Below are 15,544 nucleotides of genomic sequence, written 5' to 3'. Positions count from 1 at the left end.
TAGACTACCACCTATCTAACTACTAGTCCCAATTTCCTTCAGATAGCCGTTCCAATGTCGGGTCTTGCCAAGTCTCCTGACTCTCGACAATCACAGCGATATTTTCTCTGAAAGGCTGCTGACGATAGCTCGTCCAGCACTGCGAGTGCCCTCTCACTGGCCTTAACTTTAGCATAGCGACCAGATGATGCTGTACCTTCGGCAATGACAACATCATGCACGATCACGGCCGCTAAAACCCCAGTCGGGGCCCCATCGATGCTGGGCATCTCACCAGCTTTCAGACAATAGTTCATGCAGCCGAACTCATTAGTCAGTCGGTTGTACAAGAAAGTCTAGTTCGGTTCAGTCATCTAGCCCAGATCACAATCACTCAGGGTCAGCCTTACCGTAGGGTGCTTATTTGCGAAGCTGTCATAAATTGCCATGTCCTCGAAGAATGGTTTGATGTGATCCCGGAAGAATTCCTCAATGACCTCGAAGTTGAAACCGGAGTCGACGAAAACTGCACCTACGTACGCTTCAACCATGTCGGGCAAACACTGGTCATCCACGTTAGCTGCGTTCTGCATTGCAGAAGGGCGGCATTACCTTAGGAGGGTCTTTTGTCACAGTCCAATAGTCCACCGCGCCCTCACTCTCGCCCTCTGCTGTCTGAATTTCTTCGGCGTACTGAGTGATCTGAGATTGCAACGGAGCGCTAAAGTATTTTAGATGCGTATGGAGCCCCAATTTCACGGCTAAGGCACCCAGAAACTTGTTGGATACCATGGCCATCTACAGCAGAATTGTTAATGAATGCTTGGTTACTCATGGTTGAACAAGATTTCTTACTTTGTGTTCTGTGAGCCACTGGGGGTCTCGGTCAGGATACCTGGCAAACAAGTCTTCCACACACACCATATCGATCAGTGAATCACCAAGAAACTCCAAGCGCTGATAGCAGGGCACTTTAGCCCATGCGGATGGATACGAAGGATGAGTGAAAGCTGATCCAAGAAGCGTCGGGTAACGGAAGCGGTAGCTCAGCTTCTCTTCGACCTTTCGACAAAGGTGTATCTCGGCACCATCCGCCGCTCGCCGCTGATACTTCGGTATCGTATATAAAGAAATGTAGTCCTTCCATCGCTCAGCCATGTGACTGGGGCTGTTCACCAGAGTAGTCACTGCCTTGACAGCCATGTCGAATCGATGTTCAGGACCACCGGAAAGCAGAGACGCCCCTATCAAAGCTTCGCAAACATCGGCAATTGTTTTCTCTGCAAGGGCATGCTTGCTCTCCGTGGTTGCCTTTCTACTGTGGTCTTTACCTTGTAGTAACTTCAGACCCTCTGGATACCACGTATGTCTTGCCGCAACTGTTAGTCTTCCGGTTCAACCCTCACACACGGCAGAGGAATCCTTACCTCGAAAACCCTCGACTACGAATATACTTATAGACCTCCTTTTTAACGGCTGCATTAAAGAGGTTCTTGTTGCAAATGAGGCACATCCGGTTTACGTGATAGTCAAACTCATCATCGTCTGGGTTCTGTGTGAAGAGAGCAATCGAGGTAGCCATCTTCAGGAAACAGTCTCCGAGGAATTCCAGTCGCTCATAATTTCTTCCCATTCCTCGTTGGACATGTATCTGCTGAGCTCGGTGCTCCTCGGTATTATCGGAGTCTTTTGTGAATGCTTCAAGGGCGAGGTCCAGCCTGACGGTGAAATTTAGGCTTTCGCAGCCTTGGAGAGAGATTAAGTATGCATCAATTCTAGAGATGATTGCTGGGAATGCGAGACAGGAGAATGCTGTAGCTGCAGGGATCTTCGCTAGCGCTCAGTGCCTGTTTTCCGATTGAAAGAGGATAAACTTACAGCGGATACTTTCAAAGGCTCAAGACAAATGAAGCACCTCGTTTCAACTTCTCTCTCGGTGTCTGTCATTCTGTCTAGAAGGTTTCTGCGGAGTCGTACGAGCTCTGCCCTTAAGACAGGTTGGTCCCAATGACAAGTCGACAAGAATTTAGCCCTGGAGTTCTTGGAGAGGCTCGAGCAGTAGTTCATAATATTGGTCATGTGCCTGCGCCGGGCTACAAAGGGTGGTGGAGGAGAAGAGGGAGTCAGACTATCCTCGATCGCTATTGTGAAGAAGCGGCATCTTCCATCCCAGGCATCGAACACAAATAGATCTACTAAGCTCTCTGGGTGTGTCTCCGTAGAAAATGGAATACTGTCGTTGTCGCGCACATAGTTGAGGCTCTCCCAATCAAGGATCTGCCTTGGGTCAAATGAAGGGATGCATGGGCTCTGAACCTTTACCGGGGCTAGCCAGTAAGCCATCTTTTCGGGCTCGTTGTCGTAAGTCTTGTGAAATACGTCACGAAAAACACGAAGAGTAAACACTGTGAGGGCACCAAGCTCTTCTTTTGAAAGTAAAATTTGTCTTTCCAAGGGAGTCGTGAGTACTGTAGTCTCTATGTCGTCATCGAGGAAGATGGGAAACTGTGGGAAGTGTGGTAGTCCCTCTCGTGTGAACAATAGCAAAGGTCTGGCCTCGTGCGATAGTTGACTGGAGGGCAAGAACGTGATAACGGTGCCATAAAGCTCATTTGGGGTCATTCCTTGTTTCCGGCCCCATAAAGATGGCTTCGATATCATGTCATACTCGCTGGTGCGCTTCGATGTTATTGCAAGTTTCGCGTTTCGCATTGCCGGAAGGCGACGATGGTATATGGAATTGAAATGGTCATCGAGCAACTTGTTCTTCCGAAGTAAAAGACATGTATCAAAGGCCGCAGAGCGCTTCGCAATGGACTTCTTCATTGCTGGGCTTCCTGTGAGGCCTCGGATAGGTGACTTTTCCGGTAGAATAACCTCGCAAACAAAGGCACCGTTGATAGGAAGCACTACATAAGTTACTTGGGCCGAAATCTCCTTTTCGTATTGCTACAGACCGCGACTCGTTAGGAATTGACAGTAATCCTAGTTAAATGTCACACATACCAAAGAACTAGCGTACCGAGCAAGTATCGCCGTTGCTGAATGATAGGTTAGCTTAGCACCTGTAGATTTGATTTTGAAAGTCCTGTTGCCCTCGTCTTTCTGCAACACTGTATCAAGGTCGTGGTCAATGCCATATAATAGCCTATCCTCAGGAAGAGTTCTGCAAAAGTTTTGCATCATTTTCTGTCCTGTTAGTTTAGATATAGCTTCTTGTTCTTAGGGGACTTACTTCAGCATCTTGAACCTCAAGTAGCCTCTGCTCATGATCCAGGTTTCCTCTTTCGACCATACTCGCGTACTAGGATTCCGTACATTAATTTCTGTAGCACACATCTAGCATCTGGTCTTACCGTTGAATTGAAATGCCTCGCCCGCCCACGGCTTTGCACGTATTGGATCAACGTTTGATAAAGATCAAACCTATTTTATCAGGTTAGGCACTCGGGTAGGGAACAGCAGAGTTACCACCATACCTGACGACCAGATTACAATCAGGAATATCTAGACCCTCTTCAGCAACTGATGTAGCGAACTAAGATTGGTTAGCATTTGATACCCTGGGAGACGGATCCGAGTACTTACCAAGCAATTGATCTCGCCGGTCCTGAACTTGACCAAGGAAATGAATTGCTGGCGGAACGTTATGTTCATTCCTGCTAAATCCCCAGACCGGACACCAATAAGCACACCAGGCCGAAGGAAGGGAATATTTAGGGTTTGAAAAAGTTCAGACAGAATCAAAGCTGTGTAGCGCTTCTGCGTGAAAACAATGCATTTTGTCTCCGTCGGTAGTCCAAAATAGTGGGCAAGCTCTTCGCGAAGCACCTGAACTTTGGGGCTAAGTTGGCCAAAGGTCTCAGGACTGCTAAATTCATAGTCCTTCACTATCTCACTGGCTTCCGTTATCCGCAAAATCTCCTTGTAAGCACTTTCGGGCACATCGGATGATGTTTCAGAGTTTGCTGTCTTACGAACATTACCTTCGAGTTTGGGCAATACATCATCTGCTAAAGCACGCGCCCATGCTCGATCTGAACACCATCGGCCTAGCTCAGAGCTGGCCTGCCAAGCAAATCTGAATATACCCTCCAAGCACGCCATGTCTCCAAAACGATCTTCAAGCTGCTTATATAGGCTAGTAGCAAACGGTTGCTCCAACCTGTTGAAGGACCATACTCTCTCCACTGGACGCCTGACCACCTGCCGTAGAAGTGACATGTTGGAAGTCGTAGCTATCCTACTGTCAAGCAACTTCTCAAGTCTCCTATTTTGAATTAGTACTTCATTTGTTACTCCAACTTTCATAACATACGTAGCTTCGTCGACTATGTCACCTTTTGTGTCGATCGGTGATGCAGTCATCCCAAATATTCGTGGACGCTTTGAGGGGTCTTCTTCAAGGTAAGATTCACGTATGATGCTGAAGTGTAATTAGCTTTTGTACGTGTTTCATGTCAGACCATACACACCGTGCATAGGGATGATCTTTCTTTGTATGGTGCGCTTCGTCGAAGATTAGGAGGTTAATTTGGCTCATCTTGACGTAGGAGTTGAGCAGGCACTGGTTCAAAATCTCCGCTGTACAGACGATCACCATGTTCTTTTGGAAGTGCTGCTCCCAGACACTTTTGCTCCACAGGTCAGTTCCCATAGCTCCAAAGAAATGCCCGACACTCTGATCCAAGTTATTGCGTAGTACCGCGGCCTGTTGGTATGCGAGTGTAACGCTATCCACCTGTTCCCGTGTTAGAGCATCTATTCCAGGTCAGAAGAAGATTGCGAAACGCACAAGGAAAAAGGCTATTCGATGTTGCTTCCCCTCCGCGCGATCATTCAATTCCTTTTCCAGTGTATGTTTAAGTAGCAACACTGCGATCAAAGTCTTCCCAGAGCCTACATTATCATTAGCTCGTATCAAGTCAACTCATCTTTGTGTGAGGATAGTACCCGTATCAAGTACAGCAATTGTATTCTGCGCTTTCGCCCTCTCAAATAGTTCCAATTGGTACTCTCTTGGGTCCAGCGTACCGATTCCGAGGTCTTGTTTCGCTACCAAGTGAGCAGTAGAAAGCTGGGCATCTGGCAGGTCATGGGTGAGTTTATTGTCAGGGATGGGGCCTGTATCAGCACGCTGTGCAAGACTTGATGGATATTAGCGCTCTTGCATGCTCGATTTATGAACTCAAGTACTGACAGGTCTTTGAACTTTGCGTTCTGGGTAATACGTTGCTGTGAAACCCCTGCTTTGCTCTGGTCTTCGTGCTCGTCATTGTCGGATTCATCCGATGATCTGTCATCTTCCTGTAGTATATCCTCAGATATGGTCACGGCGCGCCCTTCTATTGTTTCCACGGGTAGATTCTGATCAGGCCCAAGAAGATCGGAATCTACTCCCATATTGAAAGCGTGGGCTGATGGCATTGTGGTCTTATCCTACGCTTAGTTCTGAAGCAAAAAACTGCTCAATTCTGAATCAACTTTCGAAGATGCGAGGAGACTGTGTTTCCCATTGATAGCAGTAAGTGAAGATAATAAGTAAAAAATAAAAAAGGATGTGAATACGTCAATGGGGGCAGTCACTGGCAGCCGGTGGTCGTGTCACAAACGGAGACAAACAGCGGAAGATGGAGACCGGCTATTGCTTTCACCCCTGTTAGTTGGTCAAGGTTGATATGTGTGACAGCAATTAGATGAAGGATTGTTGAATGCTGATAGTTGTGAAAGCTATTAAGCAACGAGTTGCTTCAACAAGATACTTCATTTCCATAGGAGTACTGGGAGTGGTAAGTTCTACAAGACGGGTCACTATATATACTTCCGAGAAGGGAAGCACCGCAGAGCAAAGGCTATATACGCGGGGCAATCCATGCATGGATTTTTCCAGATATTGCTCAGACCTTTTACGTTGCTTTCCTGACTCCAGTAGATATTTCTCGCAATAGTGTAAAATTACCCAGCCATTTCGTAAGTAATCCTCCTTTTACCGATCAAAGATGAAACCATGCATTATGGTATGCACATATCACGTGGCACTACTTATGCCGTGCTTAGCTTAGTGAGGTGGATACTGGGCAGTAATTAATGTAAGAAAGAAACGCCGGTGTATGAAACAGCCCTCATATCTGCCGATCGGCAGTCATTCTCCAGCGGAGCTTTTGAATTCATACAAACATTACCCCTCACAATCCCGTGAAGCAGCGCAATGGAGCAGCCGCAAAATCTACGAACCCTTTTTGCGGAAGCGAAAGCTGAAAAGTCTGCTTTAGAAGCCCGCCCCGACAGCAACACGGATGCATACCGCAGTGATGTCAACGCAACAATAGCCAAGCTTGAGGAATGCCAGCGGCAAGTGGGCTTGCTATCTCTGTTCAGCTCGAACGAACCTTTGGAGGACATCTCCACGACAGATATCCAGTATAGCTATGACATACCTGGGCGGAGCTGCATGAGGATGCGCTAATTTCTTGCCTACCTTTAGATACCTTACGGTAGAGTATCATCTTGCGGACCTTCTCCAAAGAACCTACAGCTCGGACCGCGAAGCTCTCCTCCGACGTGCGCTTGGGCAATATGAACGCTTCCTCGCCCGACTAGACGATTACGACGTCCTCAACGAAAAAGACAAGAAGCTCTTTGAACGTTACACCTCGAACCCCACCTCTTTTTCCCTGACTACAACCAATGATGCTGCGACCCGCCGAGAAGTGAAGATAAACAGATTCAAGGAGGAGAAGGAGCTGAAGCAGAAATTAGAGGTTGGATAGGCTTTGCTCATTTTATGATACCGAGCGATCTACTTACAATTTCTCAAGTATTTTGCGAATAACCAAAGCCGGCTACAAAGCGACGAAGAGGATGTCCGGAAACTCTACCTCGCCGAGATCAACCTCTACATCCACCAGTCATTCCAGTCCTTAGATCTGCTGTCGCAAGAGCTGACTATGCTTTCAACCATCCGCAGTGCTCCGCCAAACCCCGCTGAGTCATTGCAGGATGATCCACGTCGGCGGAATCAGGCAAGCGAGTCGAGCTACTCCGAGCGACTAGATCGTCCGATTGCCGAACTGCTGAGAGGAGGGAAGTTCGGACCTATCCTGAGCAAGGAGGGCAAGCCTATGCAACCATTCACGTTGCTTGATCGCCGGACGCAGCTCCAGCAAGGGGTGTTCCGATCGGGACATAATCTACCCACTATGACGATTGATGAATATCTTGAAGAGGAGAAAAGGAGGGGTAACGTCATCGAAGGCGGGGGAGAGAAGTCAGGCATAAAGCCTGAGGTTGACGAAGATGACATGGACTTGGCTGATGAAGAAACAATGAAGGCCAGAGCTTGGGACGAGTATAAAGAGGCGAACCCAAGAGGCTCTGGCAATACATTGAATCGGGGTTGATGTGCATGAAATATATATATATATGTCTCTAACGGCTGATTGGCCATTCAAGTTGGCCAATATCATGATACGAGTACCAAATGACAAAATAGTACTGCACACTCTGTCATTAATCTTCCAGAAAGCCTACTGGTACTCAGCAAGGCAGTTGTAATTGAGAAGTATCTTCAGCAGACACGTAACATTCTTCTTTTTTTCATATGGGTATCCATCTATATATGTCCATTGTATCATCATATCTCCCGTGAAGGAGAAGACCAGCATCTCCACCACATAGACTTTAGAGCTTCTATATCTAAGCAGTCTGCTTGTTGCGCTGGATTTCCTCCAGAATCTTGCCGGCGCCCTTCTCGACCAACGCCTTAGCCACAGTAACACCGAACTCCTCCGCAGCCTGAGGCGAATCAACAGCCCCATCGATCTCAACCTCAGCGCTCTCCTTACCATCCACACTAACCACAATGGAGCGCATCCTCAAAGCACCATTGACCCATTCGGACTCGACACCCAACGGCGCACTGCATCCACCCTCAAGAGTACGCAGAAGGCTGCGCTCTGCCAAACTAGCAAAAGTGGTCTCCTTATGACCGATGTTCTGTAGCATGTCCAGCACTTGCTGGTCATCCTTCCGGATCTCAATGCCGAGAGCACCCTGACCGACAGCATAGAGCATTCCCCCGTTCTTCGAGTCCAGATAGCTGGTGATACGATCGCCCAGCTCCAATCTCAGCAAGCCAGCGGCAGCCAGGATGAGACACGTGAAAGGGCCATCCTCTGCATCCAGCTTCGACAACCGAGTGCCAATGTTACCGCGCACATCCATGACTTTGAGGTGGGGGTAGCGACGGGCAAGTTGGGCGGTACGACGGATGGAGGAGGTACCGACAACGGAGCCTTCGGGCAGCTCGGCCAGACTTTTGTATGAAAGGCCCTTCTTCATGACCAGGACGTCTCTTGTGTCTTCGCGCTTCATCATAGGGCCGAGGGTGCAGGAGGAGGGGAGGAGAGTCGGCACATCTGCAATGATAGAGATAAGTCAGTGTTCATTTCTTAAGGCGAGATAAAGAACAAGCGGGGGATATGTACCCTTGAGAGAGTGTACAATAAAGTCGACCTGGCCAGCAATCAGAAGGTCCTCCAGTTCCTGGGTCCACAGGTTCTTGGTCGTGAAGTCACGGAGCGCAATGGTCGTGTTCTGGTCGCCTGCGGTCTCTCGGGAATGGATCTTGAATTCATAGTCAGGCCATGTTTGCTTGAGCGCCGCTTGAACCAGGTCCGTTTGAAGCAGAGCAAGCTTGGACTTGCGCGTGCCAATGGTGAAGGTCTTGCGCGATGAGGGGTTGGTGGCGTGGGGCGGGGCAGAAGCCATTGCGACGATAGTTGGTGTATGCAGGGAGCGATTGGAATTCTAGGGAGAGAGTTGGACTGAGGTATATTTTACCGTGATCTAGGCGAAGAATATTGCGGGCGTCGAAGTACTAAACAGAAGAGTGGGCTGCACGGCTCTCAAGCATTGAGGGGAAATGTTTCAAGAGACAATCTTGACATTTGACACTGGGTATTTTACTCGTATTTTGCGTTTGTCATACGACTCGGCCCAGCCCCCGGCGGTAATTATACAACCGGGTAATGTTACCGGATGAGGAGACACCGCCTTTCTTCGCGGGTCTCGTGCTTCTGGGGCATCGAGTGCCACATCACGCTGATTAGCCCCGGTCAATGTACTTTTCTTCGGAAATTCTGTAGAGAAAAATACGGAATAGATTGGTCACAATGTCTTCAGAGACTCACAGCCTGCCATGGTATGTTCTGGAAGAGCGGAAGCTGTGCTGCAGGACTCCGGTTTCCGCAGACGGGGGGATTGGCGTTGCCCCGTGCGAACCTCGGCATCGGAGAGAAGGGCGCTTATCGGATTGGATCTCCTCCCCAGAGTCACGCCTTCATCTATCGACGGGGTTCTGGAACAGTGGAACCTCACCTTTACTAGTTGCCTTATAACCCGACCGCCACGACAGCCCCGTGCGCTGTCGACCTGATCTACCATCGTTCCCCAGACGACACCAACCTTTCATTTCACCTCTCCATCAACTTCAATCTTGTTATCGCCACTGAGTGTGTGCCTTTGTGTTCTGGCGTACCGAGATGGGTTCCAACAGCGGCAGAACAACCAAGCTCCCCTTGGTTCCGCTGCCCAAAGGATCGGTCCTACTTCCTGGCATTACGCTACGGATTCCTGTTTCGAATCGCCCGGATCTCGCCAATTTACTGTCGACAATCGTTGATCGATCGGCCGTGGCGAAGCGCGATGGAACGCCTATCACCTTCGGATGCGTTCCCCTCAGCTCACCTTATCTGAGCAAGGACGGTCAGCGACTCATCGATGACGGAAGCTTGGATGATGACCGGAGGGAGGAGTTTGAGATGATTGATGCTGGACAAGCCAGAAAGGAGGATCTGTTTCGTCATGGTACCGTTGGTAAAGTGATTGGTATCCAGCGCCGTGCCTATTCGGAGCCGGCTCTCGTGGTCCAGGGTGTCCAGCGGTTCACTGTTAGGCGCGTCTTGAAGGAAAGGCCGTACTTTGAGGCTGAAGCTATTGTTCATGATGAGAAAGGTCGGTTTTCTTTTGTTGCTCTGCGCTGTTGTTGCTACTTCTTATCTGGACGAGTGTCTAATCTGGTCATTTCTAGAAACAGTCTCCGGCGATGCTGAAACAGTAGAGTTATTCCAACAGCTGCGACAACTATCTCGCGAGCTCCTGACCTTGCTGCGATTGTCTTCCTTACTACCTTCTCCTGGAAGCCGCCTTTCGCCACTCATTGCCCGGAAGTTCGAACTGTTCATTACCAAGTCAGATGTCTCCCATGCGGGTAGACTGGCCGATTTTATGGCGGATGTCGCCGACTCCGGCTTCGAAGAAAAGCTTCGGATCTTAGCTTCGCTTGACGTCAAGATCAGACTAGAGAGAGTTGTTGAGATTCTAACTAGGCAATTACAGAGCATCAAGAGCAATGTGAAGGTCACTACAATCACTACCAACAGCTTTCCTAGCTCTGGGTTCGATATTAACCAGATCGATCCTCGTGACCGTGAGATTCTGGCAAGAAAGGCGATGGCTGGTCTCAGCGGACTGACGCCACCCGGGTTGTCAGCCGGTCGAAACAATGACAGCGATGACAAGGAATCAAACGAGGTCGATGAGCTGCAGCAGAGGCTGCAAGAGGCCCAGCTCAGCCCTGAGGCTAGAAAGGTTGCCGACAAGGAGCTGCGACGTCTTCGTAAGATGAACCCGGCAAATGCTGAGTACGGTGTCTGCCGGACCTACCTCGAAAATATCGCGGATATCCCATGGACTAAGATGACCGAGGACCAGCTTGGACCGGAGACATTGAAGAGGGCTAGGAAGCAGCTAGACGATGACCACTATGGTTTGGAGAAGATCAAGAAGAGGCTCCTTGAGTACTTGGCCGTGCTCCGACTGAAGCAGTCTACCAACAGAGACGTTGAGCGCCAGATTGAGTCTTTGTCGAAAGAGCTTGAGGCGTCCGATGGAGGCGACCTCGAGAAGGAGGTACCTGTATTGTCCGAAACGGATCGAGTCGCTGTTGAGACCAAGCTGCATATGCTGAAGACTCGTCGCATGGGCGACAAGTCGCCCATCCTCCTGCTTGTTGGACCACCAGGCGTTGGTAAGACCAGCTTGGCACGGTCAGTGGCCTCATCGCTCGGTCGCAAGTTTCACAGGATCTCTCTGGGTGGCGTTAGAGACGAGGCTGAAATCCGAGGCCATCGCCGGACCTACGTTGCTGCGATGCCGGGACTGATTGTCAGTGGTCTCAAGAAGGTCGGCGTTGCCAACCCAGTATTCTTGCTCGACGAGATTGACAAGGTCGGAGGCGCCAATTTCCAAGGAGATCCATCAGCAGCCATGCTCGAGGTCCTGGATCCTGAGCAGAACCATACATTTTCGGATCACTACATCAACATTCCCATTGACCTGAGCAAGGTGCTCTTCATTGCCACTGCCAACTCTTTGGACACTATTCCGGCACCCCTACTCGACCGGATGGAAACCATCTCTCTGTCTGGCTACACTACGGTTGAGAAGCGACACATTGCCAAGAGACACCTCATTCCCAAGCAGATCAGAGCGAATGGGCTTTCGGATGGCCAAGTCGTTCTGTCTGACGAGGTGATTGACAAAGTCATCACGTCTTACACCAGAGAGTCGGGTGTTCGTAACCTAGAGCGTGAGCTTGGCTCGGTCTGTCGATACAAGGCCGTCCAGTTTGCGCATGCGGGCGATGCAGGCCGACTTGATGCGTACAACCCCATGGTGAGCATGGACGAGTTGGAAGATATACTAGGTATCGAGCGCTTTGAGGAAGAAATTGCCGAAAAGCATGGTCGTCCCGGTGTTGTCACTGGACTTGTCGCGTATTCCACTGGAGGTCAAGGCAGCATTCTATTCATCGAGGTTGCAGACATGCCGGGCAACGGCCGGGTCCAGCTCACTGGAAAGCTAGGTGACGTGCTGAAGGAGAGTGTCGAGGTGGCTCTGACATGGGTGAAAGCCCATGCGTTTGAGCTTGGACTGACTGCGGATCCCACTGAGGATATCATGAAGAACCGCAGCCTGCACGTCCACTGCCCGTCCGGAGCCATCCCGAAGGATGGCCCCTCGGCAGGCCTGGCACACACGATGGGTCTGATCTCGCTATTCACCGGCAAGGCAGTACCTCCCAGTGTTGCCATGACCGGCGAAGTGTCGCTCCGCGGCAAGGTGATGCCTGTTGGCGGCATCAAGGAGAAGCTGATCGGTGCGCACCGCGCCGGCGTCAAGACCGTCCTCTTGCCCCATCACAACCGCAAGGATGTCAAGGACGTGCCGCAGGAGGTCAGCGAAGGACTCGAAATTGTTCATGTAACGTGAGTATTTCCATCATCCCTACTTGCTGCTGCATATTGCTAATATTTGACAGGCATATCTGGGAAGCTATCCGACAGGTGTGGCCAGATGCCCACTGGCCTGGTCAGCACACCAACTTCATCGAGAGCCGGCTGTAAGGGCTCTCTCCACTCACTCACTCTTCAATCACAACACGACCCAATGGTCCGTGTAGATAGTACTTGTGCTTTATTGTTTGTTCTCTCTTATTGTCCTTCTAAGCGCAGCGACCACTTTCCTTTACCAGCGTCAACATATCCTCAATTTCACACATAGTTATCTGTCAGTTACAACCAAATACTATTTCAATCACCCAGCTCATCCCAAACACAAAGGATAGTATTGAACACACACACATGTAGGTAGTGATATAAATATAATACACGACGACAGCCATCAATCACAAACTGTCTAACTTGAACCCTGATATACCAAACAAGCAACAAATTTCTAAATCAACATATCAATGAATCAATAAAAAAGATCACGACTTAACCAACGGCCTCTCATAATGCCCCAACCCCAAAGCCTTCCAAGTCGGCCTCCACGGCTTAGCACCCTCCAACAACTTCTTCGCATCCTCCTTATAAACCTCCCTCTCCTTCTCATCCGCCTTCATTCCCGCATCCGGCTTCTGCTTATCCTGGATCTCCTCCTGGTATTTCTGAGCCTTGAAGAACTGGTCTTTCTCCCATCTGCAAAAAAAAAACACCCATATAGTCAGTAATTGTTTCCAAAAAGCCCGCCAGCTCCTCACCAACATCACCAAAAAATCACAAGCACAGAGAAAAAAAAAAGGGGGGGAACATACGGAGCCATATCCTTCGGTGCCTCGGGCCAAACAAACGCCTCCTTCATCTCCACCGTCATCTTCTTCTTCGACTGCGGACGACGAATCTTGCCATATCCATAACGACCCAGGGACTTCAACCTCGTCAGTTTCTGTTGCTCGACGAATGATCGCACGCTGACGACTCCCACGCCGTACAGTCGCTGCAGGTAATCGCGCATATCCAGTTTGTTGAAGTTGAGCGGCACGTAGAAGGTGGCGTAGCGGGGAGGGAGGAACGGCGTGCGGATTAGGGCGATTGTGAAGTCGGGACTAATTTCATTGAGAATCAAATTGTTAGCGTATTCTCTCTTTTTACCCCCATTGTTCTTTATGAAGTGGTTGTATATAGGATGGAGCAACGTACAGGAAGATCTGCTTCCGTTCGGACAGAGGCGCCGCGGGACCGACCCAGTCGGCGGGCTTTTTGGGAAACTTGGAGAATCGTCGGACCATTTTTGGGGGGTGTGTGGATTGAATGGGTCCGATTGAGGTGATGGTGATGGTGGTGATGACGGTATTCGTGAGGGAAGATTGATTTGATTTGATATGCCCCGGCGGAAAGTTCGTCGGGAGCAAACGTGAAATTGCGTGGTTGGCCGCGTCGGGTACCGTAGTGTGATTTGGGTGTAGTTTTCGGGGTAGGAATAGTTCTTGCAAAAGGTCCTGGAGAATATTATAAGTACGAGGATATTGTGATTTTGTTCATTTTGAAATAAAATTGAATGAGAAATAATTTTATATTCGTCATGGTCATTACTATCATTTACTAGTGTCCTGTTTACTGCCCTTCCGATACCTGCAAGTTCCCAAGTCGCCGGGCACTCTCGTCCACCTCCTGTGATTGTTCGTTCTCCTCCCCTTCAGAGCCGGAGCCTTCCTCCTCTTCCTCTTCTTCTTCTTCCTCCTCCTCACTCTCCTTGTCTTCATCGTTGTCGCCATTGGCGCCAACCTCCTTCATGTAGTTCTCCAGCTCGCGTGCCATCTTCCTCGAGAATCCTGACGCCTCAACTTCCACATCTAACCGCTTCCCGGGGTTCTGGATGAGTTGTTTCCTCGCATCCTTGAAGAAAGGGCCGGGAGCATCACTAGTGAAGTGGAACTTGCGCTGGAAGTAGCGCTTGATGCAGTTGACATCACGGTCAAAGTACATCTCCGCATTAGGGTGGTCGATCGACACCATCTGAGGGAAATCGATCATGACTGGCACCAACCGGATATTCTCATCATCCTCGTCATCCTCACGGCCCTTCCCCTTAGCATCCGGATCCTCTATTTCCTTGATAAGGATGTTGAACTCGTTGAAGTCACCGTGAATCAGACCAAACCGCGCCAGCTGCACGATCATATCCATCAGCTCCGAATACAGTGATGCGGGATGGGCGACCTTGGAGATCTGTCGTAGCGGAAACGCATCGATCAAGCTCATGACGATGGTGTGGCGGTTCTGGGCAATGGGTTCGGGGACGGAGAAGCCATTCTCTCGTAGGGCCTTCATGAAGGCATATTCCTTCATCGCCGCTAGGCGCGACATGTACATCCACGAGCCAGTGTTACGGTGTCGGAGGTAGTCACGGTTTGTCTTGACGGTACGGAAAGAAATACGACCGAGCCGGTGAATCTTCAAGATGCGCTGTGTTCCATCGTGACCGGCGACGACGATAATATCGGACTCCTTGCCAACGCCAATCTGGTTACCGACGGAGTAAATGCACTTTTGCTTCTGGTGGGCGTTGAGGGCGAGGTAATCGAGACCTCCGTAGGTGAGACGGTATCCATCATCTACCAAGCACTTGTCAGTAAAATCTTCGCCTATGCTCAGTTCCGTACAGCAACAAAGGCGACAACCGTACATTTCGCATTCTTAACCTTAGCGATCAGGTTAGTCTTGGCGAGATTGGAGATAGACCGGTGCACTCCGCTGCCACCGCGGAGGCCAGCAATCTGCGCGATCAGAGGCGTGGGCACGACTTCATGGTTTCTGCTTCCTTGTTCAACCTGCGACACAGTTCTGTTAGCTGTCAGACAATAGGCTGCGACCAGAGGGCGGGGGAGGGGCATACCGCGGAGAGAACGCGGAAGTCCTCAGAGGTGAGGTAGCGGATCGCTTTCGGATCGAGCTTCATGATGCAGTGTGTTCGATGTCTAAATCGGCTCACAAGTTAAGCTACCGACTGCGTATAGCGTGAAAAGTGAGTCTGCGCTGTCGATGAAGGCGTCGACCACTACATTGATGCGCGGAAAAGTCAGGATGCCGCTGCCCTATGCCCTAGTTTCCTATTTCGGATGTCTCCAAGGTTTTGCAGAATATACAGTTCTGAGTAGTTGGTTGCTCAACGAAAATATCCAAAAGAGAATATAACGAATTACTGGTTTAGTTGTAAACCG

General features: G+C 49.8%; 6 protein-coding genes across 6 annotated transcripts; 2 read left to right on the top strand and 4 right to left on the bottom strand.

The window, feature by feature from the left end:
* Positions 1-8: 8 nt before the first annotated feature.
* Positions 9-5,527, bottom strand: BO85DRAFT_522506 (putative RNA helicase/RNAse III). Its single transcript, XM_025665265.1, has 16 exons — positions 5,180-5,527; positions 4,933-5,126; positions 4,775-4,878; positions 4,455-4,720; positions 4,298-4,405; positions 3,568-4,249; positions 3,459-3,517; positions 3,336-3,405; positions 3,215-3,283; positions 2,986-3,168; positions 1,858-2,928; positions 1,407-1,807; positions 835-1,348; positions 592-777; positions 390-542; positions 9-335 (listed from the first exon to the last, which is right to left on the bottom strand). Exons 1-16 carry the CDS (start codon positions 5,404-5,406, stop codon positions 39-41), a joined length of 4,584 nt encoding a protein of 1,527 aa, XP_025513039.1. The 5' UTR covers positions 5,407-5,527; the 3' UTR covers positions 9-38.
* Positions 5,528-5,934: 407 nt separating this feature from the next.
* On the top strand, positions 5,935-7,487 carry BO85DRAFT_522505 (IGBP1/TAP42 family protein). The gene is made up of 4 exons (XM_025665264.1): positions 5,935-5,949; positions 6,078-6,399; positions 6,464-6,740; positions 6,798-7,487. The coding sequence occupies exons 2-4, from the start codon at positions 6,188-6,190 to the stop codon at positions 7,377-7,379; spliced, it is 1,071 nt and encodes a 356-aa protein (XP_025513038.1). The 5' UTR covers positions 5,935-5,949; positions 6,078-6,187; the 3' UTR covers positions 7,380-7,487.
* Positions 7,488-7,500: 13 nt separating this feature from the next.
* On the bottom strand, positions 7,501-8,893 carry BO85DRAFT_426747 (porphobilinogen deaminase). The gene is made up of 2 exons (XM_025658132.1): positions 8,466-8,893; positions 7,501-8,396 (listed from the first exon to the last, which is right to left on the bottom strand). The coding sequence occupies exons 1-2, from the start codon at positions 8,746-8,748 to the stop codon at positions 7,675-7,677; spliced, it is 1,005 nt and encodes a 334-aa protein (XP_025513037.1). The 5' UTR covers positions 8,749-8,893; the 3' UTR covers positions 7,501-7,674.
* Positions 8,894-9,521: 628 nt separating this feature from the next.
* Positions 9,522-12,446, top strand: BO85DRAFT_378182 (putative LON domain serine protease; the record flags this gene model as incomplete). Its single annotated transcript, XM_025656291.1, has 3 exons — positions 9,522-9,993; positions 10,070-12,308; positions 12,362-12,446. The coding sequence occupies 3 exons, from the start codon at positions 9,522-9,524 to the stop codon at positions 12,444-12,446; spliced, it is 2,796 nt and encodes a 931-aa protein (XP_025513036.1).
* A 134-nt stretch (positions 12,447-12,580) lies between these two features.
* BO85DRAFT_452014 (mitochondrial 54S ribosomal protein uL23m) lies at positions 12,581-13,691 on the bottom strand. The gene is made up of 3 exons (XM_025660726.1): positions 13,524-13,691; positions 13,139-13,429; positions 12,581-13,022 (listed from the first exon to the last, which is right to left on the bottom strand). The coding sequence occupies exons 1-3, from the start codon at positions 13,610-13,612 to the stop codon at positions 12,812-12,814; spliced, it is 591 nt and encodes a 196-aa protein (XP_025513035.1). The 5' UTR covers positions 13,613-13,691; the 3' UTR covers positions 12,581-12,811.
* Positions 13,692-13,879: 188 nt separating this feature from the next.
* Positions 13,880-15,357, bottom strand: BO85DRAFT_403117 (protein kinase RIO2). Its single transcript, XM_025657210.1, has 3 exons — positions 15,220-15,357; positions 15,010-15,154; positions 13,880-14,938 (listed from the first exon to the last, which is right to left on the bottom strand). The coding sequence occupies exons 1-3, from the start codon at positions 15,280-15,282 to the stop codon at positions 13,938-13,940; spliced, it is 1,209 nt and encodes a 402-aa protein (XP_025513034.1). The 5' UTR covers positions 15,283-15,357; the 3' UTR covers positions 13,880-13,937.
* Between the last annotated feature and the right edge of the window lie 187 nt (positions 15,358-15,544).

Source organism: Aspergillus piperis, assembly GCF_003184755.1.
Source record: "Aspergillus piperis CBS 112811 unplaced genomic scaffold BO85scaffold_17, whole genome shotgun sequence".
NCBI lineage: Eukaryota > Fungi > Ascomycota > Eurotiomycetes > Eurotiales > Aspergillaceae > Aspergillus > Aspergillus piperis.
Note: the sequence above shows the minus strand (reverse complement) of the source record. Positions and strands in the feature narration are given on the sequence as shown.

Excerpts from the sequence above, each read along its gene's own strand:
- BO85DRAFT_522506 (XM_025665265.1), bottom strand. The coding sequence starts at position 5,406 with ATGCCATCAGCCCACGCTTTCAATATGGGAGTAGATTCCGATCTTCTT. Across the intron at positions 5,127-5,179 it reads AACGCAAAGTTCAAAGACCT|TCTTGCACAGCGTGCTGATA; the intron begins GTCAGTACTTGA and ends ATATCCATCAAG. Across the intron at positions 3,284-3,335 it reads CGAGGCATTTCAATTCAACG|TACGCGAGTATGGTCGAAAG; the intron begins GTAAGACCAGAT and ends ACGGAATCCTAG.
- BO85DRAFT_522505 (XM_025665264.1), top strand. The coding sequence starts at position 6,188 with ATGGAGCAGCCGCAAAATCTACGAACCCTTTTTGCGGAAGCGAAAGCT. Across the intron at positions 6,400-6,463 it reads ATCTCCACGACAGATATCCA|ATACCTTACGGTAGAGTATC; the intron begins GTATAGCTATGA and ends GCCTACCTTTAG. Across the intron at positions 6,741-6,797 it reads AGCTGAAGCAGAAATTAGAG|TATTTTGCGAATAACCAAAG; the intron begins GTTGGATAGGCT and ends CAATTTCTCAAG.
- BO85DRAFT_426747 (XM_025658132.1), bottom strand. The coding sequence starts at position 8,748 with ATGGCTTCTGCCCCGCCCCACGCCACCAACCCCTCATCGCGCAAGACC. Across the intron at positions 8,397-8,465 it reads TATTGTACACTCTCTCAAGG|ATGTGCCGACTCTCCTCCCC; the intron begins GTACATATCCCC and ends CTATCATTGCAG.
- BO85DRAFT_452014 (XM_025660726.1), bottom strand. The coding sequence starts at position 13,612 with ATGGTCCGACGATTCTCCAAGTTTCCCAAAAAGCCCGCCGACTGGGTC. Across the intron at positions 13,430-13,523 it reads GAACGGAAGCAGATCTTCCT|TCCCGACTTCACAATCGCCC; the intron begins GTACGTTGCTCC and ends CAATGAAATTAG. Across the intron at positions 13,023-13,138 it reads GCACCGAAGGATATGGCTCC|ATGGGAGAAAGACCAGTTCT; the intron begins GTATGTTCCCCC and ends TTTTTTTTGCAG.
- BO85DRAFT_403117 (XM_025657210.1), bottom strand. The coding sequence starts at position 15,282 with ATGAAGCTCGATCCGAAAGCGATCCGCTACCTCACCTCTGAGGACTTC. Across the intron at positions 15,155-15,219 it reads ACTTCCGCGTTCTCTCCGCG|GTTGAACAAGGAAGCAGAAA; the intron begins GTATGCCCCTCC and ends ACTGTGTCGCAG. Across the intron at positions 14,939-15,009 it reads TAAGGTTAAGAATGCGAAAT|ATGATGGATACCGTCTCACC; the intron begins GTACGGTTGTCG and ends AGTGCTTGGTAG.